The 25,103-nt window shown below is 42.4% G+C and overlaps 1 protein-coding gene across 3 annotated transcripts; it reads right to left on the bottom strand.

The window, feature by feature from the left end:
• Nucleotides 1–227: 227 nt before the first annotated feature.
• LOC106653227 (dihydropyrimidinase) lies at nucleotides 228–23,271 on the bottom strand. 3 transcript variants are annotated; one of them, XM_014372593.2, is made up of 10 exons: nucleotides 23,170–23,271; nucleotides 21,397–22,130; nucleotides 9,980–10,074; nucleotides 9,474–9,786; nucleotides 7,969–8,148; nucleotides 7,447–7,560; nucleotides 5,739–5,971; nucleotides 1,260–1,596; nucleotides 448–910; nucleotides 228–369 (listed from the first exon to the last, which is right to left on the bottom strand). In XM_014372593.2, the coding sequence occupies exons 2-10, from the start codon at nucleotides 21,433–21,435 to the stop codon at nucleotides 290–292; spliced, it is 1,854 nt and encodes a 617-aa protein (XP_014228079.1). In that variant the 5' UTR covers nucleotides 21,436–22,130; nucleotides 23,170–23,271; the 3' UTR covers nucleotides 228–289. The 3 variants fall into 3 exon arrangements, with proteins under 3 accessions (XP_014228079.1, XP_014228081.1, XP_014228080.1); XM_014372595.2 differs by lacking the exon at nucleotides 5,739–5,971 and adding an exon at nucleotides 2,573–2,805; XM_014372594.2 differs by having other exon boundaries at nucleotides 21,397–22,150; nucleotides 23,170–23,213.
• Between the last annotated feature and the right edge of the window lie 1,832 nt (nucleotides 23,272–25,103).

Here is a 25,103-nt window from a genome sequence, read left to right as displayed (position 1 = left end):
TTGAGTTTTCTCCTAAAAGTAATTTAGAGAAATTACACGTGTGAAGAAAAATAAAGTTCATTAAATATTATGTTTTTGTTGAAAATATATAAACAATCTGATTATTTCCTTATTTGGAAATGGATAAGCGCAGACAAGCCTTTCGGAGGCATTCTCAGCTGTTCTGTGTTGGTCTTCGGATGACATTTCCTCGTCACACTGCACACTTTTTTTCTCTTCTTCCCATATTTTTTTTTCTTTTTGATTTTCGTACTTAGCACCGAATCATGTGCGAGAAGTTGGATGTTGTTTACCAGAAGCCTCCGGCGCTGCGTCCACCTGGAGGATTTCTCACGCGAATCGATAATCGCTGAGGTTCTTTGGAGTCTTCTGTAAATAAAAGAAAAGTTATTACGTATAACTTATAACTGTTTTGCAAGTCAATAAAAAGAGCAACACAACTCTCACCGCTAATGGAGAACGTGGAATCCTGAAGATTTCTCTGTCCTTCGAGTCTGGGTCCCTTGACGCTCGGCGGCGCGGTGTTCGAGGTGGGGAAGGTGGCGCTGAAGGGTCGCGCGTCCCCGTTGTTCTCGCTGCCGTTGTTGTGGCCATTGGTATGCGGATGCGCGGAGTTGTTCTGCATCGCGGCCGCGGCTGCAGCTTGAGCCTGGGCCTTGGCGATTCTCGCGGCCTCGCGCGCCTTGGCCAGAGCCAGGTCCTCCTCGTGCTGTCGCTTGGCGTCGGCCTCGCTGCGCGCCACGCCGCGTGGTTGCTTCTCGTGCTCCTCGACCGCGTCGTACACGTAGGCCGGATAGGGCAGAGTCTCGAGGTACTTGCCAAAGCCGTGGACGGCCTTGACCTGGCACTCGTCCACGCAGACGCGACCGCCGACGATCACGTACTCGGCCACCCCGTGGACCTCCATACCCTGTAAGAAAAATAATGTTTTGCATAAGTCAAGTTTATAGAGTATCGTATGATGAAATGTTACGAGGCATGATCCTCGCACGAGTGCGGCTCGCTCGCTCGCTATCACACACACACACACACACACACAACACACGCGGTCATAACCGGGTTTCAGCGGCGCGTGTAATTTACCGCAATGAACAGTAGCGGATATATATCCAACGGTTGTTGCACGGGAACGCACGCACCACATATCATGCGTATGTATATGTATACAATAAAAGCGTATACAACAGTATAATAGGTATACGCGAGTATTATCAAAACGTTCGGGGCGTTTCGAATGATATATGTAGCTATAATATTACCTCGAAGATATTGAAATCGACGGCCTGATGATGGGTCTCTGCCGAGATGATTCTCTTGCGGCTCGGGTCCCAGACGACGATGTCGGCGTCCGAGCCGACGGCCACCACGCCCTTGCGCGGATACAGATTGAAGATGCGCGCGGCGTTGGTGCTGGTCACAGCGACGAAGCGCGTCGGGTCCATCAGGCCGGCGTGCACGCCCTTCTCCCAGACCACGGACATGCGATCCTCGACGCCGTTCACGCCGTTCGGTATCTTCGAGAAGTCGTCCTTGCCCAGGGCCTTCTGGTCGGCGTTGAAGGTGCAATTATCGCTGCCGGTCACTTGCAGTCCGTCGCTATATTTTTATTTAGAAGGAAGAAAAAAATCGTTTGAAGATTCGATTAATTATTATCCGGCTGGATTGGCACCGATGATCTAGAGAAAAGTTTACATCAACGTTGACTACATCTACAAAATGTTAGTACATTGTTAATTTGATCGAGTTTTACGATGCGCGTCGAATGATGATAACTAGAAATCGGTTAACGATCGTCTCGTCTTTTTACGTCGCCGAAGAACAAAAGTAAAACGCGATCCACCATTGTCGCGCATTCACACGGACGATCGCGAGTTGATCCGAACTTTCTCACGCAGTTGTTACCGCAGTCTCCGATGAATTGTCCCACAGCAACTGTTCGCAATGCTTAATTATAAGATCCGATGAAAATCGGCAGTATATACACATATCGTAAAAATCAATTTCCCTTTTCTACGCTACTATTATTACTGCTAATACTATTTTTCTCCATTAGCTGTGCGTGCGCGTGCAGCACAGCATTCTCCATTTCTCTTCGACGAGGATCGGCGAACAAAAAAAGTCGAGTTACAAATAGAGAGACCATCTCATCGAGTGCGCGCCCGCTGAGAAACAGGTCTATATATTCGCAGATCGTCTCTCGATCTCACCGCGCGGAAAAAGTAATTTCTCTGTATGGGATGCGGGATTTTTTTGTCCCTGTATACGAGTGCCAACAAAGAGAAAATGTTGTTAATAGCCTACACGTGAGACTCGCGATCGCCGATGCCTTAAAGAAACGATTGGCAAAAATGACGAATTGTGAATTTATTATGTCGTTATACTCGATCCACGCGCATCTATGCGAAGGAATGAAGTTTTAATCTCGTCTACATGCGAAAAAAGAAGTCGATCTTTGATTAACTAGAATTCTCTTATACGTGTTCTATATTTATAGTAGCACTACAAACGAATCGAATCTACTGTATACGATAAGAAAAATACATACGCACACATACGGAGACATACAACTTACTGAGCTAATTGTTCGGACAAGTAAGCAGGCGTCGTGGGATCGGGCCTCAAGGGCGGATTGGTAACTAGCCTTCTGGCCCGATTGGCGTCTTTGCCGTACTGAGCGGATCCATCGATGCCCAGCGCGGCGACGAGCGGCTCGCCGAAAACGACGACGCCATCGAGCTTGCGCGCCGCGACGATGTCCGCCGCAGATTTGCTCGTTATCGCCGAAATGTAGAGCGGACAGTTCAGCTGCGTTTATGAGGATCGTTTGGTTTGGTCATCTTTTTTTTTTGTTCAATTTATCAAAGTTTTCATCGCTACATTGAGAGAGGACGACGGCGACGTAACACGGAAAAATGAAAATGCGAATGTTTTGATTTATCTTATCGAGAAACGAGACGGCATTAGGGTTTACGTATTAATTACCGATACATAGTAGTGCGGAGATAAGATTTCAAATGTAAAACTCGCGAGAGCGTGGATATGCGCACTTTTTGCCAGCAATTTACACCTTTGTTAGTGTAATGAAGTATTTTCTCCAAATAACACACAATGACGCGAAAATGAGAAACTCAACAGCGACTCGATGAGTTTTCATCCGTGATAGTTATGTTATATGAATACACAATGCGCCTTACATAGAGCACGCTATAGGTGCCTATAGGTGTAGAAAGTCTCGCGAGCGTGAAATTCATTCGTCCGCAAAAAAATCCATTGTACGTTTGAGGATAATGTGTAAAAAAAATAAAGAAGGGTATGTGGCAGCTTAGGGCGTATGATTGTTGGAATAATTTACGACCCGCGCGTCGTCCTCGTTTTGTATAATATAAGGTTAAACAAACGTCGACGGAGAGAGAGAAAAAAGTACAAGTATACAACACATATACATAATAAGCTAAGAAGCTTGCAACAAAAAAATTAAGAGATGAGAGTAAAAAGTGTTGCATTGATCTTTCACTAAACATGTCAACAGAAAAATCATAAAATACAAACTTGCTACTCGTCCAATAGATATACAGTTACGCACACACATTTATACAGGCTAAATATATATAGGTAATATAATGTAAAAGATAAACGTCGGTGTGCGCACTACTCTCATTACATGCGAGTCGCGTACGATACAGTCGACGACGATTTAGATTGACATCGATGATCACGACGACGGCTACGCTATAGGCTGCTCGTGTGCGTATAATACATACGATAGCGTAGGCTTCGCAAATCAAATCGTGCCTGATATTACACATGCAACTATGTTTATATTGATCATAATCAATCCAGCAACTATTGGCTTTCTTATACACGTATACATGCACACAAGCGATCTCGATGTTTATTATATACGAACGGGTGGAAAGTTGATATTATCTTATGTGTACAAGCGAGACGATAAATCTCTGTGCCACCGATGGCAATTATTATGTATATGAATCTATTGGCGAATGATGATGATGATGCACACGCGTGACGTAATTGCAGCGAAAAAACATACACACATGCGTGCAGAGAGCCTTGATAAGCAATTTTCCTAGCTGTAAACTGCAATGTTGTTTTCGACGTGCTTTTTTTCCATTTTATGGGTTTTATCTACGAGGGGATATTTTTATTTGTAAAAGTTATATCAAGAAAATAAAACTTTCAAAGTCACATTCATCGCTGATTTTTCATCGATTTATCATTATCAACGATTATTAAATCGGTTGAGTTATCTTTCGTAGTCGAATGGAATAATCTGCCTGACATTGAGGTTTTTTAATTCATCGAGCTAATAATAGTAGTTTAAAACCCCGAACAATGATAATAGATTGAAATTAAATCTCGAGCTATCACACAAAGCTTCGACATATTAGTGTCGCACTGCATCGAATTACTGTAATCTATTTATGTTTATCGATATCCGCCCCATGTCGCAGCTCGAAGAGTTTAATACGCTCAAACTTCGAGCCCCGAATCAATAACGGTCGGTGAAATTGACTTACTATTTGGTCAATCGACGATATGGTCGAGCATGCCAATACAGACGCGATGTAGGTATCGCTATCGTGTCAGTCTCGCGTCAGTCTTCGGGACGTGGCGTGTCCGCGATACGTTACGTTACGGAACTCAAGTTTACAGCTGTGACTGCGAAAATCTATTTTCTATTCATGGGTCCCTCTTGCAAATTTACAAACATCCCGTAGAAATCGCATTTCTCGCTGTGGCGCGTCTGCGTTTACGCCACGAACGGCTTGCCTATAGAATACGCTAAACCACAATGAAAGTTGTTATTCAGGCTTTTTTCCATTTTTCTCGCGCTTTCTTGTATCTTGTAATAATTAAATACTTTATTTACACGCTCGCGCGGTGCCGCTGCGGCAGCGCCTCGGTTGCTTTATTATGAGTTTCACGCGAGTGCTCCATTGATGTATCTCTCATCGCGTTCTTGCGTGTTGATAAAAACTATAAATGAAACTTTTTTTCCGGCCCCCCCTCGAGAGTCGCGGAAAAGAAAAACTGAATTGAATTTAATGGCGCCCATTTTCTACGCTTCGACAATTTAAAAAAGCTATCAACGACGCTGTAGACTGTTATAGATCGTTTGGGACGACCGTTTCGTCAAGTAGCTCAATCGTGAGAGTTGGTACTCGCTAACGATTTTTCAAGCGCGAGTTCACACATTTTCATCTGATGTTTACTTTATCCGCAAGTGGAAAATATAGAGACGTGGTACGATTCGATAACTATTTCTATGTTAGTGGTATTAATCTTTTACATAAGCATATCAATGATTTCAAATGTTTGAAAAAATATTTATAGCTAACATCGACTTCGATACACAAACGCAAAATTCATATAAGTCATCGTTATGTGAACTGTTATACTTCGGATAAAAAGCGTTGTTTACTGTACAAGCTCCCGTGAGTTAAAATCATAAAATAGAGTCGAATCATCGGCTCGAAGTAAGCTTTCATAATTTCCCATGCTAAGTAATTATACACCACGCATGCTGCGTACTGCTTACATTAAGTTTTAGCACCTGTCAATGGAACTTCCGTCTCGCGTAATTCGAAAATCACTGATATGCTGCATGATATAATTATATATACGATGCCCAACACCTGTGCAGCTTTACTGCAATATTAATGCTCCTTTTAATATTTTTCCCCTTGTTTTGTTTTGTTCAACCATGATATACTCACACAACGAGTTTCTTCATGAGGGCTTCGGGCGTATCGGGATCGGGCCTCAGCGGCGGACTCAGTACGTGTCCAGCTGCGTGTCTCCAGCATTTGTGCTGATAGGTCGTGCCGTCGGTACCGAGGGCCGCGGCGAGGGTCTCGCCCCAAACGCAAACGCCACGAGCACGAGCGTCGGAGAGCGCATCGGCGGCGCTGCGACTCATCACGTGCACGACGTACAGCGGGCACGATACCTTGAATTTTTTCGTTTATGTTTTTGCTTTCATTGGTGTCTACTTTTTTGCTTTGCTCTTTATGTATTTTCATTAAGCTGTGACGGACGATGTTGATGTGGATTTGGAGCATAAGGTCGACGTTTCATAGAATTCAATGAGTGCGCTCGACTAATAGAGCTTAATTGCGTAATGGCACCGAGTAGATTATTATTTTATAAACGCCTACTTATTGCGCGTTTAATGCTGCTCCTTTATTAAAAGCGGGTAAACGCGTACCGCGGCTTTGATGAAAGTCATAAAATTTCGAGTAATTTACTTGACATTAGTTCGAAAGTGTCTAAAATCAATTTTTTCAAAACTATATATAAACATCGCGTGCTCGCAACTTTCTACGAGGAAAAATATATTAAAAAGCCTACATGCACACATCAGCACGTCCGTCATTACACTTTTGTTCACGATTCATAAAAAAAAAATCCGCAGCATCAGCCGACTTCTCTTTCGTATTATTCAACTTCCTTCATACCACTTCCTTTTCTTTTATTCTCTCGAACTCTCATGTACGCGGCGGCGGCTTCTCGTATATAGGATGCACTCGAAGTTGCGCAGCGCAAGCTTCTTTTGTATTGCACACATTACACTCTCGCTCCTCCTTATCGTTTAACGAGCGAAAGAATTAACGTGTCTGCGGGTGACAGCGTTTAATTTTCTGCGTTTATTGTGCAAGAGAGTATTTTGATAAAAAAAGAAAAAATGTAAAAATTAAAATGGCCATGCAAATTTTTACAACAAATAGAGCGTCTCTTGAACATGTAAAATACACTACGTTGCGCAATACACTAAACAGCACATAATATATTACGTACTAAGAAATGCAAATAGAAGCGCCTTCGTGATATGGCGTGTTTGTTCACTACACATGGCATCTCATGGTATGCTCTCAGAGTGCTCAAGAATGAAACACATACGTTTATTGTACTCGAGTGCATGAGTCGAGAAAATAAATCTTGAATTTAATAAAATAAAATAAAAAAGTAAAATGGCAATTCAACATCAAAATCAGCGTACTTAACAAAAGAAAATGATGCGTGAAGAGATACAAGAGGAGTCAAAATGCGATTTTGATGACGATGAAGAAAAAAATTATTCAGCTCTTTTGTAAGGCGAAGCTAATCTTACAGCGGCACACATATGACATCTGTTCGTATAATAGCTGCGCACGGTAAACGTAAATGCATAAAAAGACATTTTTATTTTTAATGCCGCATTTGCCGTAATAAATCTATCGCATCCGGATAGTTTTATCATCATCGTCGTCGTCGTCGCATTGCACCGTAAATGCAGTGTCGAGTATAGTACAGTAGTACACTACTGCGTGAAACTACAGCACATGTGCGTGCACGCATAGGCTCGCGCACATCCGGGGATAACGCACAAGCCCTATATACTCGCTGCACACGCACACACATACCGTGCATATACAGTGCACTCACCTGATTCGCGATGATGCAAGCGCGGTTAACGGCTTCCGCTTCGACCTCTTCGGGCCGTGACATCTCGTGACCCTCGGGGCCCGTGACGCCGGCTGCCAGTAGTTTCTTTGTGTTCTGGTGAAATAAAGTGGTGAATAAAGATTAGAGAAAGAAATAATTATATCATTATAAAATTGCAAACACGATTGACAGTACGAGCAAAAAATTGTCCAAACGGGTTGCTGCTTTAACTGGCGGCAATATAGAAACTGCGGATAAATTAAGATCGAATCGAAGCAGAAAAGTTTTTGTCGGGAAGCGCGCTCGCAGCGAGATAAATCGTTTTAGTCGAACAGAATGGCAATCTAGATGGAAAGCAGATCTATGTACCAAGCCGCCAGATAAAGCATTAATGCATACAGCCGCGCCGAATTCCCATGATAAATTATGCAGGCGGGCGTGCGTACGCATGCACTTCACTTTATATATACACACACATAACATTATGTGTGCAAATGGATATGTATGCGAGTTTTAACATACCTCGTAAATGATATCACCGTTCTCAGCGTGCACCATTGCTACGGCTCCGAGGCTCTTGCAGACCTTGAAAGCCTCGATCAGCTCCGGATCTCTCAGCATGAAGACGTCGCGATAAGCCATGAAAAATTTGAAGCTGTTGACGCCGTGCTCCTGCACGAGAGTTGCCATTTCCTCGCGGGTCTGTGCGCGCGTGCGAAAAAACAAAAAAGTTTTGATTACATTTTACAATGAACTGAGAGCTGTTTTTACGATTGTTACCAAGCCTACCACGAAATCTACCCGACACATCGACCTACAAAAAAATTCAACTATTTATCGCAGGTATTATACATATTTTTTTTCGGACTCTATAAATACAAAGTTACAAAACAAAGTAAGTCAAACTCGAATGACTTCGAACTCGTTCGTGGGTAAATTATATCGCGCATCGATCGGAACCTTTTGTTTTTCTGTATTATTTGAGCGCGCAGGGGGATATATTTATTTCAACCGAACCTTTGTATAAAACGTGACGATATAGAAAATAATCATTGGCGAATTTAATTTCTCTCTCTTTCAGACAGCGCAGCGCGACTCTCATCATCACGCAACAATTTGCACATGCAGCGGGCTGCAGCGAGGAGACGCGAGCTCGAGAGCTCCAGAGGTCATTGCCTCTTTCTCTCTCGGTTCGCTTTATTCTATTTTATTCGTAGACGCGATTTTCGCATTCGAGTATCTGTCACATATAAAATTGAATATAATGGCCGATTCTTAGTGAAATTAAATTACCTTAAATTTTGTTGCTTTTGATGTCATATGCATTTCCGTAAATTTTATTCTTAAAACAAGACGTCAGAGAGTATAAATAAAATATTTGAGGATATGCATGACATCAGAAACAACAAGTTTCTCAATTATATACAGCCAAGCGCGGAAGTAAATTAGCATTTTAGAAACTTTCTATACGCGATTACGAGCGTCATCTTTCTCGCGCACGAGCGCACCGTTGATTATGTTATTTTCCCGTAATTTCCGCGGGCATTATATATAAATAATATATCTATATATAATAAATTTCCCAAGAGTTGTATGTCTCGCAGGCGCGCAAAAATTACCGCACGAGGAATTGTTAAAGCTTGATAGATCAGATTTATACGATGCATAATTTATGTGCGTGTGCGCCTATACAGTAGCCAATGTTGCTTGTAGCAGTAGCTGTAGTAGTAGTAGTAGGTATCATATGTGTGCCGCGGATTGGCCTCGATCACGCAAAGTCTGTAGTGCTGCTGCTGTCTTGTATTTCCTCCGCGCCACCGATGCAGCCGCGTCGTGTAGCATATTCTTCTATTTTTTTTGCCTCAACTAGGACGTTGTACGATTTATTCGCGATATAGATAGCTGCTACACGTACATCAGTAGCTATATAGCGCAATCAAGCTTTCCCCCGCGTAATTCTGTATAGCACAGAACTATAATAATATACGCATCTCGTCCTGCGATCCGCCGGCGCAACAACAACTCACCTTGGCGTCCCACTTGGTGACGGCTACGTGTAGCGCGTAATCGCAGCAGACCTTCTCGTCGGCGGTCATGCGGTACCTCTCGTAGGCCTCGAGCAGGCCCTCGTCCTGCTGCGGAATGACGAAGTCGATGACGCTGGTGGTGCCGCCCGCCAGCGCGGCTTTCGTGCCCTGATAGAAGTCGTCGACGCTCCTGGCGCCCATCATCTGCAGCTCGAAGTGCGTGTGCGGATCGATGCCGCCGGGCATGATGTAGCGGCCGCGCGCGTCTATGGTGCGCGTACCGCCCGGTATTATGAGATTCCGTCCCAGCTCCCTGCGGGTAAAATAATCATGATAACAATGATAAATAAGTAAGTAAGTACCGGACGATTTTCAATTAAGAATGATTTATGGGTGGCACACACACACACAATATATCTATCTATAAATAAGTACACGTTATGCGCGTAGGAGTGCAATAGCAGTTTATATATTAATCGAGTTTTGAATGTCACTCGTGGTCTTACTTGATAACGCCGTCCTCGACGAACACATCGGCGTCAAAGATCCCATCCTCGTTGACGACTTTGCCATTTTTAATCAGCAGTCGGTTCTGCGAGCTCTGAAAAATGAAAAAAAGTCACGATATAAATATTCGATTCAATTTATCCTTGATTTACATATATGCTACGTATATTATGGGCACACACGTGCGCTGCGCAAAAAGCTGCAACGAGCCGTTGCTGCTGCTGTGTATTATCTCCCCTAAACCTCTTTACATAATGACAATTAATAATCGTCGTTCTAGATTATTTTCACGCACGAGACCATCATCTCGCTGCTTTTGCACGCATACTCCCCCCGCACGTTCGTTAGTTCGTCATATATTAAGCATTGATTTATCGACGCAATCCTACGCACACCCTCTACCCGAAGCGAGTGGTTCGTCGCTCCCCTTTTGGGATTATTTTACAAGCAGGCACGTACATACGTATATATCCTCCAACACGAGAGCAAAACTCGGAGCTTATGGATTTTTTTTTCATGTATACGTACGAGAAAGGGAGAACCACAAGGATACGAGACAGAGCGAGTGTATCGCGTGTACAAGTGCAGGAATTTTGCGCTCTGCCTGTCTTCCGTACTTGTATGTTGCGTCGCGCGCTACTACGACGAGCGAGGGTGTAATACACTCGTTTTCTGTATTTCAGCGCGACGAAAGGGAGAGAGAGAGAAGAAACGAAAGGGATCGTCGTGTGCAGCAAGCACGCCAGAGAGAGGCTTTTTATACTCTTTCTTCTTTTTTTTCATGTTTTATCGTCGCGCGAGTGCCTATGTCTCGTGCGTATAGTATCGCTCGTCGTGGAATAATGCCTGCTAGTACTACGGTACGCACCGACGACTTTTAAATTGTAAACGTATAGCAGCTCGTGCACAGCATGTGACTGCCTATATGTATCTACGTGGAAGTTGACACGACGATGACACGCCACGCAGCGTGGGTACCTGCGGTTTCTCTGTTTATCTCGGGCAGCATAAAACGTACACAGTGTATAAATATCGCGCGCACTCAGCATGAAAACTTTCATCCCGTATCGTGCACTGCTGCACTATCGTGCATCGAAATTCATTTTTTTACGTAACGACAGCATAATAAAACAAAGTCGCGCGTCGATTAGCTCGTATAAAACGAATGTCAATATCATCGGATAAAGAGACACACCCATATGTATACGCATCGGATATAGCAAAGCGGGTGTACATTTTAAACTCGTTATTTTCTACTTCCCGTCAAATTATAATGCATACGCGCGCGCGTGTGTATATACAGTATATGCTATGACGTTGGGTGTAGTATACAAAGACATGCGTAGAGAGTCCGATTAATAAGGAAGATTATATTGAAGCTAATGAATTGGGATGTTCGCGGGAGAGCGCATGAAAATTGAGCTATGGCCAATCATGCGCTTCATTGAAGGCGCAAATATGTGTAACGTGTATAGTGTACTACTAAATGCACATGCATCGCGTATGCACCTCGTCGAGTCAAGCGTAACGAGCAACTAATCTTTCTAAGTTCAAGTTACTGCAGTGCCATTCATATGACAAATGGTTCAATTGACACTCGCACGTATACGTACTACAAATTACAACAGGTACATGACTGTGCACGAGCTAGTTCGAGCGGTCTTCAAGTTCAAGACTATTATACTTGAATGATAAAAAAAGTAACTCATACGCGCGAGGGCAAACCACTGAATGACAGAAGAAGAAAAAATGGCGTGTACGATAAATAAGCCGCGCGCGCGAGAGGCCAACAAAAGAATCATCCGCGCGTATTATAATACAAGTCGTACACATTAAAGAATACATATAACGGACCTCTTGGCGTGCACAAACTCACTCGCGGACAATTCTCAATTTTTATTATTCTTTTCTTTTCCCTCTGTTTCTCGTCTAATGCACTGCGGCAGGAGCGACGTTTCGCCTAATATGAAAATATCTCTAGCGTGACTTTTCTCTCTCTCTCTCTCTCTTTCGCTACTTTTCTACTTGCCTATTTGTGGTTAGTTAGACTCACTGGCATTCGACGTTTCCACGCTCGAGTCTTTCTTTCTTTCTTTCTTTTTTTACGAGCAGCTCAATTATCGTTATTTAATACGGGGGTGTTTATTTACCTATCGTTGCGGTGCAAAATAGTCTCCGATCGCTGCACAGGCGCGCGCATTACCGATCCGCGTCCGTGACGTACGTAAAGTCGGTATTTTGCATCAGACGCCGGATCGCCGCGGCGACGTTGATTACGTTCTCTCTCTCCCTCTCTTTCTCGCGTGCGCGACCGGAGTGCATATATTGTATAATATAAATGTTAGTATCGACATGCACACACGTGACCTCTTTGAATAATCCGCGCCGAGCTTTTTTTCATATTGAGTTGTGGCATATCGCAGCGTTTAAAAATTCTTACGCTTTTGCGTAATTATCGTACTAGAATTTTTTATTGTTTATACAAATTCTTGAAATCCCTGAACGCTTAGTGTATACGCAAGACTTTCATTTAATGCGCGGCTTTAAAATCTCTGAAGTGAAATAAATAGGATAATATTTGCAGATAATGCGAAAGGGAAATTGAACTGGTTTACGTAACGACAGTTTCGCTACTTTTAGTTAATGCCTGAATCGATGATTTTTGTTTATTTTCAAAATTATTTACGTCTTTTGAGCAACTTTACACGTATGTATAATGGTATACATTTTAAGTTAACTATATAATGGATCACATAAAGTTTCCCAGGAATTATACGTTGAAATAACCACATTGAAGCTATTTGTACTTTTATCTAAATCACTTCATGTGTTTACTTTAAGCCACATGTATACATTAATGCGTTCCCTTCGTATCCGGCGCGCGAAAACAAAATAAAAATCACCCGAATAATTCTTTGTCACACATTAAACTGATTTTAACTCGTAATTCACAGTTGTTATTTTAGGTCTGGATACGCACCGGAAATAAGTGAATTGATAAACCTTTAATGAATAAACAAGTTTCTATTTGCGCACAAACTCTTAATATTACACAAGTTATTATTAAAATTACGAATGTATTTTTTAAACACGGCCATTGAGTAAATATATTTATTAAAATAAGTTGCCTTAAAAACTATGACGAGTGTTTCATAAAAGTAACCGGAAGGTGACAATTACTACGGATGGCATTTTTTCTTAATATTTAGAATTTATTTAAATATCAGGGAAAATTAGTTCTCTAAGTGCGAAGAAATTTTGTGTAATTTGCAAATGTACGTATTTTTCTGGAAACAGAGAATTGTGCACATTCAGATGACATGAGGCAGCTTACAAACTTCATCTTGGCAAGCCCCGGGATCTTTTCCATATTTCATTAACTTAAACGGGGTGCTCCACTACTCTTGAAAAGTGGAAATCGAGAACACAACTCTCGTCTATGTATAGTACCCAAATAAAAGCACTGAGACGATGTATACACCCAGCATATGGAAATCTCAACGAAATTCACGCTCAAAAGACTCCCTTCATGGTCACGAAGGGCAATTTCGTGTTGTACTTTTTTTTTATTTCGCGCATTCGTAAAGTCGAAGGCGGTAGAATGTCTGCTGGGATCATCGATGCACTCTCGCTCTCGTTAATCGTCCCGTACTCGGGCTCTCGCAAGCTCTCGTTCTACTTTCAAGTCGATATAATAAAGCTTCTTTCCGCGAATAATCGACTATGAACACACATGCGCACGGTGTAAAACGTATGAATGCAGTCGTATACGAGTACGTATATTACATACACATGCACATTAAACAACGCGGCTAAAAGGCATCTTCACGCGATCTGAAGAAGAAAGAAGGGTAAATCTATATATGCTACATATATCGGTATTTATAGCTGAAGTAAAAGCGCTTAACGATATAAGCTTTCGCTCTCGAAATAGCGCATACATGCGCAAAACGAGAGAAACATAGTTTTTTAAAGCTCTCGGTCCGATGATGTTTTCTCGCCCGCGGCATATGTCAGGAATGTTTTTTAGAGGGGTAAAAAATTCACTGGGAAATTTAAAAAAGAACCTGCAAAATTATTCGCATGGCTCTATTAATACTCCTTGTTTACATTCTTGCCTCCTTAATTTAATGTAAAATACCACGCACGAATAAAATGCACAAGAATAAGTAATCTTTTCGACTGCATAATGTGATCAGACGTAATTAAACGAAAATGACTTTCGTGTCTTGAACTACTTCGTTGAGAGGAAACGCAATTTCAAACAATGTAAATGAATTATAGTTACGCTTTTCGATTTCTTACAGCAAAATGCTTACACTAATGCAATAACGAGCACAACATCACAACATTTTATTAATTTAATTAAGTAATATAAAAGCGTTTTAATAAGATCCCTGATAGAAATGTTTAATATGCAATGGCTAATTTTGGTCAGCGTTTAAGTTTCTTGATTATTGAAAACCACTAAAGCTGGAAAAGACTAATCCAAAAGTGGAATGTTTTTTTCAAAAATTTCGGCTGTGTATAAGACATCAACATTAATAATAAAACATACTTATCCGCTAATAACGGTTCTAAAACCGAGCTTTGTGTTATGCAAGCATTTTGATTTTGCCACTTGCAGATTTACGGATAAAGGTACTTGCCATCTAGTGGTGAAGGCATGAACAATATTACTATACATCAAGTGGTTGAAAAGTCGTCTTAATTTTTTGAAACGGTTGAAATGACAATTTTAGCTCATTTAAATGCGTTTAACATTGTGAAATTTGCCAAAAACAAGCTAATTAATGGTCATATATCTTAGATTTTAAATAATTATTTTTTGGTCATCAGAAAATTGTCAATGTTAAGCATTTTTACCAGGGAAATTGTTACAAAATAGGCTTTGTCGATACAGGAACCAAACGTACATAAAAGAAAGTTGAGGAAAAGAACAGCAGCAGCAGCAACAACAACGAGCAGACAGCATAAATACTGATATATCTACCTCCCACGTGCAGGTGGACGTGATTTCAATCGTATAGCTACTTCGCGCATAAATACGTAACAAGCACATGGCGTACGTCTCGCGCGCGCGCGGGCGTACACACAACGTAGTAAGTACTATTACAGGCACATCCTCCTCGTGCGGGTGCGCAAAAAATCAGCATTCATATACGTAATATATGTACATAAGCTATGCGCAAGGTGTAGAGAGGCCGTATATGCGGTAGAGAGTTTTATAGTAAAATACCGCGGCGATCGTGAGGCCCCGCGGCGGGCGCCGTTTCCGGTCCGCTCGTTATTTTGTGTCTACGCTGTCTGCGCTCACCTGTGAATTAGACCGTGGATCTGGCCGTCGTTATTTATGCATCAAGTCATATAATAATGCACGAATAGAGATAAGGGGTCACACTCGAAAAATATGCGCGGCGGCGTCGGCGGCAAAAGACGGGGAGGAAAACTTTTCTAAACTGGAATTTTCGGTGCAGCGGCGCGTGTCGCGCCTTACCTCTTGCTCTCTCCCTGCGTCTATATCTCGAGCGCATTATAATGAGCTTTTGTTTCTTGTGCTCGCGCGCGCAAAGAATATGCAATGTATAAGAAAATGTGGAATATCGGCGTGCGGTGTTGATTTTTATTATTGCTCACCCAGGTTATACGGAGAAAAAGGGAAGATGTTGTGGTTCGCTGGCGATGATCATCGCGGTTGGTTAATTTTCTCTCTCCATCTCTCGCTCCTTTTTACCGTAAATAATTGTTGGCCGCGCGAGCGCGCGCACACGTGAATAATTAGCGGCGAGATTGGTCGCGCTCAAAGAAGAAAAAAAATTTGGTTGCATACGACATAAGTTTGAGTGCGATGTTTTAATATTTTGCAGAAAAAAAGTCATTGCAATAAAAAACGGCTACATGATCGTAGCCTATATTTTCGACTGGCAAAACAAGCAGCGATAAAACGACAGCAGGCAGTAAAAAAGTTGTTTCATGGAGTAAAACGAGGTCCGCGCTTACTCGCGCCATCGCATTTAGGAAATCGATCGTTCTTATCGGGCGACACCCATCGTCCGAATGGCGCGAGACTTATATTATGCCTCTTTTAATTCACCTGCGTCACGAAGTTCAAGGTTGCTCGAGCACCGAGCGAGCTCCTCATCGTATTATTACATATTGCGGGGCACGCATCGAGACACATAATATCCCCCCGTAAGCAATTTCTCGCAAGTGCAAATTTATCTAGCACGTAATCGTCTTACCCGTATCATCCATTATACGTGATAAATATTATTCGGCCCTGCGAATTCGTTAGACATTCTCGCAATTGAGTAATAAGCGTTACATTATTAGGAGCTCGTCTGGGTTAGATCGCTCGATGTATTATTATAGAACATCAAGAAGCGTCCACGTCGCGGCGACGGCCGCTCGAGCTGCGAATCGATAGTTCATCGTCCTCCGCAGTCGCGTGTGCACTGTCTACGCGCGATATAGTACGTATACACGGGCGAATAAAAGGAGGGGATGCTCCGAGGGTGGTATTGTTGTATACACATCGAGATACATACATTTAGACGAATGTCGGCCTTCAAGCGTTTTCTGTCTTTGTCCGCATGTAATGTGTATGTGCACGCGCTCATGGCGTCGTACTGTTGTGTTGCATTGTGCTGTGTATTATGAACTGTTCGCAAGGTACGTCGTCGCGCAGATATGAATGCAGATTTTCAAGCCTCGCGAGGCCTCGAGGGCTGCAGATTGACTGCGCGAGCCACGCGCCAACTCGCTCGTATTCATGTACACTATAACGCAGCGATACACGTTGATTCGCGCGTAAACCAGTCAAATAGAGTATTAGAGATTTTTTCAATGGGAATGAAAGATAGCCGATGTGAGTCGACAGAAAAGCCGCGTTAATTGTGTTTCGGAGGGTCGTAAAATTATTCGTATAGCGTGACTCTTTTTATATCATTATTATTTTTTTATGTCTCGGTAGGGGAAGTAAACACCGCAAGTTTTCGCATCGAGCTGTCGTCAATTTTCAGGTGGGAATACAGGCCGTATGGCAACAGTTATACGCTAGAAATACCACACCTCATTATTTAGCAATGTTAGTACAACGGCGCTAATATTTGCACACCGACGCAAAGTATACTAGAAAAACTTTTTGATACGCATGTATTTTTTTTTCGAATTACGTACTGTACGTGACGCGTTGCGAGTACAAGACGCAAGTAATCGACTTTATACTTAAAAAGTGTATATTTTTCGACCTTGCGCGAAAATTGTTTTATAATTTAAAGATCATGAATATATAATCCATATTTGCATTAAGACATGAAAAAAACAGCTTTAAATGATGAACAGGAGGAGTCATCAACATTTAAATCGAAAAATTACACTCTCATATATTAATCTAAAGAGTGTTAAACTACTTGCGGGAATCAAAAGTGCCATCTAGTAGTCAAATTTGATACTTCAAATAATCTTTTAAATAAGTAACGATCGCGTTGCTGATTTAAAATTTATTTTACGAATACGTTGCCAATAAGCTTAAAATCAGCACCTCGCGAGAAAAAAATAAAATTCGACACCTCGCCTATAAGAGAAAAACTGCTGTCTGCAGTGAGGCGACGACGCCCGACGAGTGCATCTGCGAGATATAGCTGGAGAAAAAATAAGTCGCGTACGCGCGCGTGCACGAGGCAGAGAAAATTTCGTATTGCCTGGATCAATATTTCCCGGCGTGTGTACCCGTAGTTCGAGCCAAGATCGTACGTTGGGATAAGAGAGCATCTATGCAGGCAGACGTTCGTGTTGAGCTCGGTACTGAAAACGCTTGAAATTTTATCTCGCGACGAGACGTCGATAATCATCAGCCCTTTACGAGTGGAATCAGCTGATTCTTAGCCTCTCGGAATTTATAACGGACCTATAGCATTGTTGAAATGATCGTATTGCGATCGAATGTATTGTTTTATTTTCTCTATAAAGAAATAAAGAGATATGATATAGTAAGTGGAGATATGTGGTTGCGTGGTTAGAGCGAGTGTCTCGTCGATGACGATCAAGGGTCACTCCTTATAGACTTGCCTGATATAGACGATTGCCTTTCGAACGATATGATACGATTTATAAGTCACTCGCTATAAAGGTCGAGTACTCGTACACACGCGATGATGTGAATTAATTAAGTATCGGCAAATTAAGTGCCACGGGGCCGTTACAACGATATAAAGACAATATTTTAATGACCGCGCGCCGAGACATGTGCGCCGTGACAATGATTATGATAATGAGTTGAATTAATTTGAGTTATTTAAACTCGCGTCTATAGTGTCATTTATCGAGTGCTCACGATGCAGATCGAGTGTTATTCATTATCTCGACGAGCCTCTATAAAAAGTCGCGCGAAATGTGAAATTCGCGTCGTAACTCGTGATACTAAATAAAATAGCACACATATAACAAGTGAAATTCGGGATTAAAAGTATCGGTGAGTCATGCGGCTCCGATTTTGTACAACACTACTGGTGATTCATACACGTGTCGTACTGTTTTGATATCCGCGTGTGTAAATAAGCACCCGGCCAGGCGTAAAACGTCTTTTACGTTCTCGAGCTCGCGCCACGAGGGCGCCTCGAAATACTACTATCTACTACTTCGGAGGTATACTACAAACACCCTTCATCGATGCGGAATAATATTATTCCCCCACGCCAAATCTCTTCTTTTTTTTCAACGCCTTACAAATGTATAAGTAAGCGATTCAAATCCAATTGGAATCCGAGTCTCTGGGTCTTTGCGCTTTATAAATTCAAATGATTCTGCACGGAGTAGGTATGTGTGTGTGCACGCGCGCGACCAACCCACGCTCAATTATAAACGTCATGGTGCAGGCGGCGGCACTATAGCATATAGTAAAGTAGTATCGGTGCGCACGAGCGCGTGTATATAAACAAAAAATTACGTAACTCGAGGGACCGGTTTCTATCGGCGCTCGCTCTATGTGCGGCCGAGAGCGTACACGTATTAGTGCTAGCGCGCGCGTGTGCGTATACAGATAGCAAAAATAAACTTCTTCTCGCTCGGCTCCGAGCTCTGCATCGCAGCTCTATACAGTGTTATGGTTGTGTGAAGCTGGTAAAAAAGCGTCGCAGCACGTATATAGATGCACGAACGAGCGCTAACTAAGCAGCGGCGTTTGTGCATGCTCTCACATACACACACACACAGATACGTGCAGGCGTCTAAACGTGCACACAAATAAGGAAAAAGAAGTGTTAAGGAGCATAGAACTCTTTGACCTTTTCGAACGAGTAGAGAGGAGATGCTTCGAGCGAACGAGCCTGTGTTTACGTAAATAGAAAGTAAAGCTGCAAATTGTCGAAAGTCGTTGAAAACTTATTATTAAAAATCTCGCCGGTGTTTCGTTAATTATGACGACTGTCGTGTAAGAGTATATTATTACGTTGTTTTTTTATTCAAAAAGAAAAAATTTATTCGCACTTCGTAATCGTACACGGGATGGGTCCAATCTAAATAGTGGAGTAATAAAGTTTGAACAAGTGTCGGTAGTGGCTACCGCTCGCTACTACTACTCACCTAGCCCCGTTATTCGAGTTTTTGAATAGACATTCGGAGCTGACGCTGTGTGTCGCGGTTGGGCGCGTCGCGGAACTAGCTCAGGCGGCGGTCGAATTTATATACACAGTTTCAGAACAGAGCGCGACAAGCGTCCGTATTTACGAAGAGTCGAAACAAAAAGATCGAGGAGATCTACACACGTTCACACATACACGTGTGACCGAACGACGACGGCGATAATTAAAGATAACGAGATTTCCCGTATCTGGGTATTGACACGATTATGAAGGCAGGTGCCTTTTTTTGCGCTCACACGTATACATACATGTATAGTATGCATTGTATACATTTACAGGCAGCGATACCGCGTGCGACGCGATGAAAGCAAAGCGGATTATTCATAATAACACATCGAATGCAAAGCGGAGCAGCAGCAGCGGCACATGCACGACGACGACTGCGCGCGAAAACACGCGCAGCGGCTCTCGCTCTCGTTCTAAAAATGTATGTAAAATTTTTGACATTTTGACAGCACCACAGCAGCAGCAGCAGCAGCAGCAGCAGCAGCTAAGCAGCTCTTCGCCTAAACTTCGAATTTTATACATATACACGTGGTATTATTACCCAACGCGGCGTGTTATATCAGCGCAGCACCGAGCACGCTTCGGAGCTTATTCGGAAGTCTATTTTCAAGAAGCTAGACGTCAAAATTGACGCAACTCCGGGATAAAACGTTACCCATTATTATTTTGTCTTCTGCACGAAACGAGTGTGAGCTTTTTGTGTATTGGCTTCGTAACAACTCGAGAATGTATCTACCTAAAAGGTGTTACAGAGGCCCCGTAGCTTCGAAAATCAGCATTAAAGTAACCCTTTCACTCACGACTTTACGGAGCGACGATAGATTATGAATTGCTTATTTTTCGGAGCTCGTTATAAGTGGCCATGAGAGGTATACAATACAGTACCAATATATATCGCTTCGTGTTTAGTTCTTATATACCTCCGGAATGCATTGGTTACTTAAAATTTAACGTTGAGCAACATATTGTAGGAGCGATACAAAGGCAGCGCAGTTCTCTGTGCGCGCGCAAATCGCTGCTCTCTAGGCCGCTCTATATAATCGAATTACATCAGACCGACAGAGAGAGAGAGAGTATAATGACCCTATGCCGCGAGTCTGACTCGCTCTCGGGTGCGAGGAAATCTCACTCGTCGATGCACTCTCGTCGCACCATCCCCAAATAGATCAATACCGTATCCCCGCGTGTAGTACTTGGGTGTGTGAACTGTATATGTCGCGACACACAGAGCGTAATACACGCTTCCTCGGCTCCGCAGCAACAGCTCGTAAAATAATCGATACGTACTCTCTCTCTCTGGTGCGTATGTATGTACACATTGTACGCACAACTGCTTGCATAGTAAGCAAATCGCAAATATCAATCACTATTAAGGGAATATAGATAAAGTATGTATCTGTCTACTACACTGCTCGTTCCAATCAATCGAATTGCGCGAAAGAATCGAGCAGAAGTGTCGTCGTCTCTCGAGACTGTGCATAGCGCGCCCGATACACCATGAGAGCTGGCAGGGCAAACACCATCACGCAGCAGGCGCACAAGCGCATACACACGCAGCAGCACCACCACCATAATCGATATAGAGCATTGCTGCTATATTTCTACGCCGTATGGAATCCCGTATAGAAAAAATGTTTAATCTCGAAACAGAGGCAGCTAAGCCGGAGTCGCAGCACAAGACACGAGCCAAGCTGCATTGTCTAGCGAAATTCTTATTATTATTTATGTATGTATGAAGTGCAGTGCCTGCGCACGCTTCTGCTTCTTACCTGCAGGTGAATCGGAACTTTCTTCACCGGCGTTGTCATGTTGCTGTGTTGTGCTGCTGCAGCCTTTTTCTTGCGCTTCCGCGAGCTTGTTTATATTGTTCTATTTATACGTTCAATATATCTATAGTAGTAGCACACACGACTACTCCGTTGCACTCGGCGCACTCACTTCTCTGCTAGGCCGCGAGATAGGATCTTCAATCGCCCGAGAGAGAGAGAGAGAGAGAGAGAAAGGAAGAGGAACGTTGCCTCCTAGAGCAGCAGCAGCTCGACCTATCTCACTCTCCTTATATATACGTTTCTTCTCTCGTCGAGGCACAAAGTCACACACGCGCGGGCACACCGTAGCACACTATATACCTCGTTCGTATCTCTCGGGCTATATAATATGCAGGCAACAGCAGCAGCAGTAGACCCTTTCTATATGCTATTACTACTACGACTACTATACGAACGAAGAACTCTCCGGCCGTTCTCCCCCTTTGTATCAAAGCCTCTCTTCGTGGCTGTTGCTGCTGCTCACTCTTCTCTCTGCGTGTGAGTGTGGCTGTGCTGCGTGCGTGAGTGCTTCGCTCGGGAGATGCGAACTTCGTATTCCCGCCAAAAATGTATATTACGGCCAGCCACTGCGAATACTATCTCGGCGAGATGAGGCTTGCTGAGGCTATCCTCGATGTCATTTGCGATGCGCTTTGATGTGGTTTTGTTTACGTACGCGCCTGACTCCAAAACAACTGTAACGAAACAACAATGACTGCGTCAATGAAAAAAGCACGCACCACACTTTGACGTTCGTGTATATTATAATAGGGTAATGCGGTTTGTATGTATGTGTGTTCGATGCGTTGTTACGATGAAGGTGTATGTACTACGCGACGACAAAAGGTGTTGGCTGCCCGAGAGCTGGTCGTTGCCGTTGCCGCGATCGAGCGGCTTGTACGTGTGTAGGTATATATGTATGTGCCTATATAGTATATGTATACACACATGTATATCTATGCACTCTCAGCAAAGGTATATAGCAAAAAAGTTCGCAAGTGCGCGCGCGCACGAGCCTAGCCATGCTAGTATACCTATATCTATTATGGAAGTTTGTGTGTATACATGCAGTGTATATAAATGTGTGACATGCTGCAGCAAGCGTCTGCTTTTCATTACGGGTAGGCCGCGTGCAATTTTGCCCTTTTGAGAGTTTTTGAGATTATATTATGAGCACATTGCTTGCGCTCGAAACATTGTACGTACGATCGTGTGTCACAGCTATAATGCAATAAAATAATTGACCGGCGAACACGTGCACGATGATAATTCACGTATTGCACATTTTTTTTTCTTATTTACTTCTTCGTTGCTCAACTGTTCGAACAAACCAATTCGAATTTCGAATTCGCTTTACTTGCTCGAAGCTCGAGCTTCGAAATTTTTGGATTTGTTCAGTAAGCAGCTCGCGATTCGGCTTAACGAACTTCGATAATAGTGCACTAATGCTCCAAAGTTTTTACATGTATTCGCGCGGCAAGACTGCGGAAGTGCACAAAGTGACGTTCAAAAAAACCAAGAGCCGCGTTCTTGTGAGTACTGTTTTAACGAACTTCTCGATTCCTTCCTCGTTTTGTCGTTTGTCTATACGTTAAAGCAACAACAAAAGATGTGGTGCACATTCGCGGCCATAATTGTAATACAGTACTTTTTTACGTTAGTATATGTTACGTTGTACGTGTGTTTGTGTCTGTTAACGGCGTGATAGTTTGCGTACTTTAATATATATACTACCTATATATAGGGCTTGGATGCTCCGATGCTCCGTTCCGCGTCTGCCGAGCGACTAAACGCGCGCGCGACTTTTCGCCCCGCAGTTGCCGCGCTCCGCTGCCAGTCAGCAGCAGTCCACCGCTCCGCAAATATGCTCTATGAGTGGCGTAGTAGTAGTAGTAGTAGTAGTAGTAGTAGTATGGTATCCACATGCCGCATGCGATTCAATAGTCCGTCGAGGTGGGAGTGTGTGTGCGTGTGTTTGCAAACGCGACGACGACGACGCAGCTGATATTATACTTCTTTATGTGTGTGCTCAGCAAAATTCTGCCTGCATCTCGCAAAAATTCAAACGGCTTATAAGTCAACGTAAAAGACGTTCGCGAGGAAATCGAAGTGTCATCGAGGAATTGAATCGTTTTGCATGCAGACACACACACGCGAAATATCACGTAATCCAACTTGATTCGTCGGAAAATCAGGTTTTCAATAATACTTTATTCAAATTATTCGAATTTGAGTGTCGATTTTAAAAGAAGCAGTGCAGGTAGTGAACGAAAACGAAACGTATTTTAGTTTCTGTCGAAGTAAATACCATCAATACAAGTTTTTTTCTCTTATTTTGGAATGAATAGTTTGTTGGTTCTCTAAACACCTTCAGACTCGTTCGAACATCTTGTCGCGATTGTTTCACACGACTATCGACATACAACAATAAATTATAATACCTCGTCTGCGGTGTGGCCGAGCTTAACAAGTGATTCTCGCGTACGACGTAATTCAACGACACAATGTCGTTCACTTGAATTCGTATTCTTTTCATACTCGGATCGATTAATATGCATGAGGAGTTTTCATTACGGTTAGGCACTTATTAGTCGATTATTCACCAAGCCGAGGAGGTGACAAAAAAAAAACAAAAACGATGGAATAAAAACATCTAAGCTCGCTCTAATGATGACAATGACGTATGACAAGTTTTTGTGCCTTCGATGAATTTCACAGTCATAATTCATAGTAGTCGTTTTCAATTCAAAAATACTGCGCGTTTCGTCACATAATACATTGCAAAATATATTTAAAAGTCATTTGGCAGCCTACCTTATCTACGCGCAGTAGGACGCAGAGGGCGCTATGTTACGCGCGCAAAAACTGACTAATCGATGGCTGCTGTAGACATACACTCTTGCATCTTCTGCCAGTGCCGATTATTGCAGATATAAAAGCTCCATCGATTGTAATATAATTTTACATAGTGGCGACATAAAAATTTTTGATTTTCAATCATTCGTTAACTGAGCTTGGGTATACTTTATAAAAATATGATAATTTATCAGTTCCTTAGTCACAAAGCTCTGGTTTGAGAAAAAAATTATAATTCATATATTGCTAATTCTCAATTAGTCGTAATCAGTGTAATCTTTTAATTTAATGGTTTCAGTAACGACTTTGATTTCTAATCCTCTTAAAATAATTTTTAAATTAACGAAAATGGACCCGAATAAAAACGGCTTGTCATAAAAAATACGAATTCATATTTCTAAATTGTATTTCGCACGATGCAAAGATGCGCTGAAAATAAGTATTGATTTGTTACTCGTTAAAAATCCAAGGAAAGAATGCACCGCAAAAATCGCCAAATTTACGAGCTTTATACGTTCGATTATAAAAATAAATAAAATCAATGTCGGTCGTATGTCGAAACATTTTTTATCTACGAAGGTCTCGTGAATTTTCGATTATTGTGACTTTTAGAAGAGATGAAATTTCAGCAAATATCCTTATATTTTGACACCAGCTCAACCTCGATAAATCGCTTAATACTCCTCAAATGAAATAAAGATAAATACTTATAATCTTGGCGCACTTCGCTACCGAGTTTCTAATATAGACCAAAAAAAAGTATAGATTTTGTGTGTACACAGCGCCATGGACCCCGCAGTTTTTTTTCTCAA

This window comes from Trichogramma pretiosum, unplaced genomic scaffold, assembly GCF_000599845.2.
Source record: "Trichogramma pretiosum strain Unisexual culture from Peru unplaced genomic scaffold, Tpre_2.0 scaffold8, whole genome shotgun sequence".
In the NCBI taxonomy this organism is placed as follows: domain Eukaryota; kingdom Metazoa; phylum Arthropoda; class Insecta; order Hymenoptera; family Trichogrammatidae; genus Trichogramma; species Trichogramma pretiosum.
The sequence above is the reverse complement of the archived record's forward strand: the minus strand, read 5'-3'. Positions and strand labels throughout refer to the sequence as shown.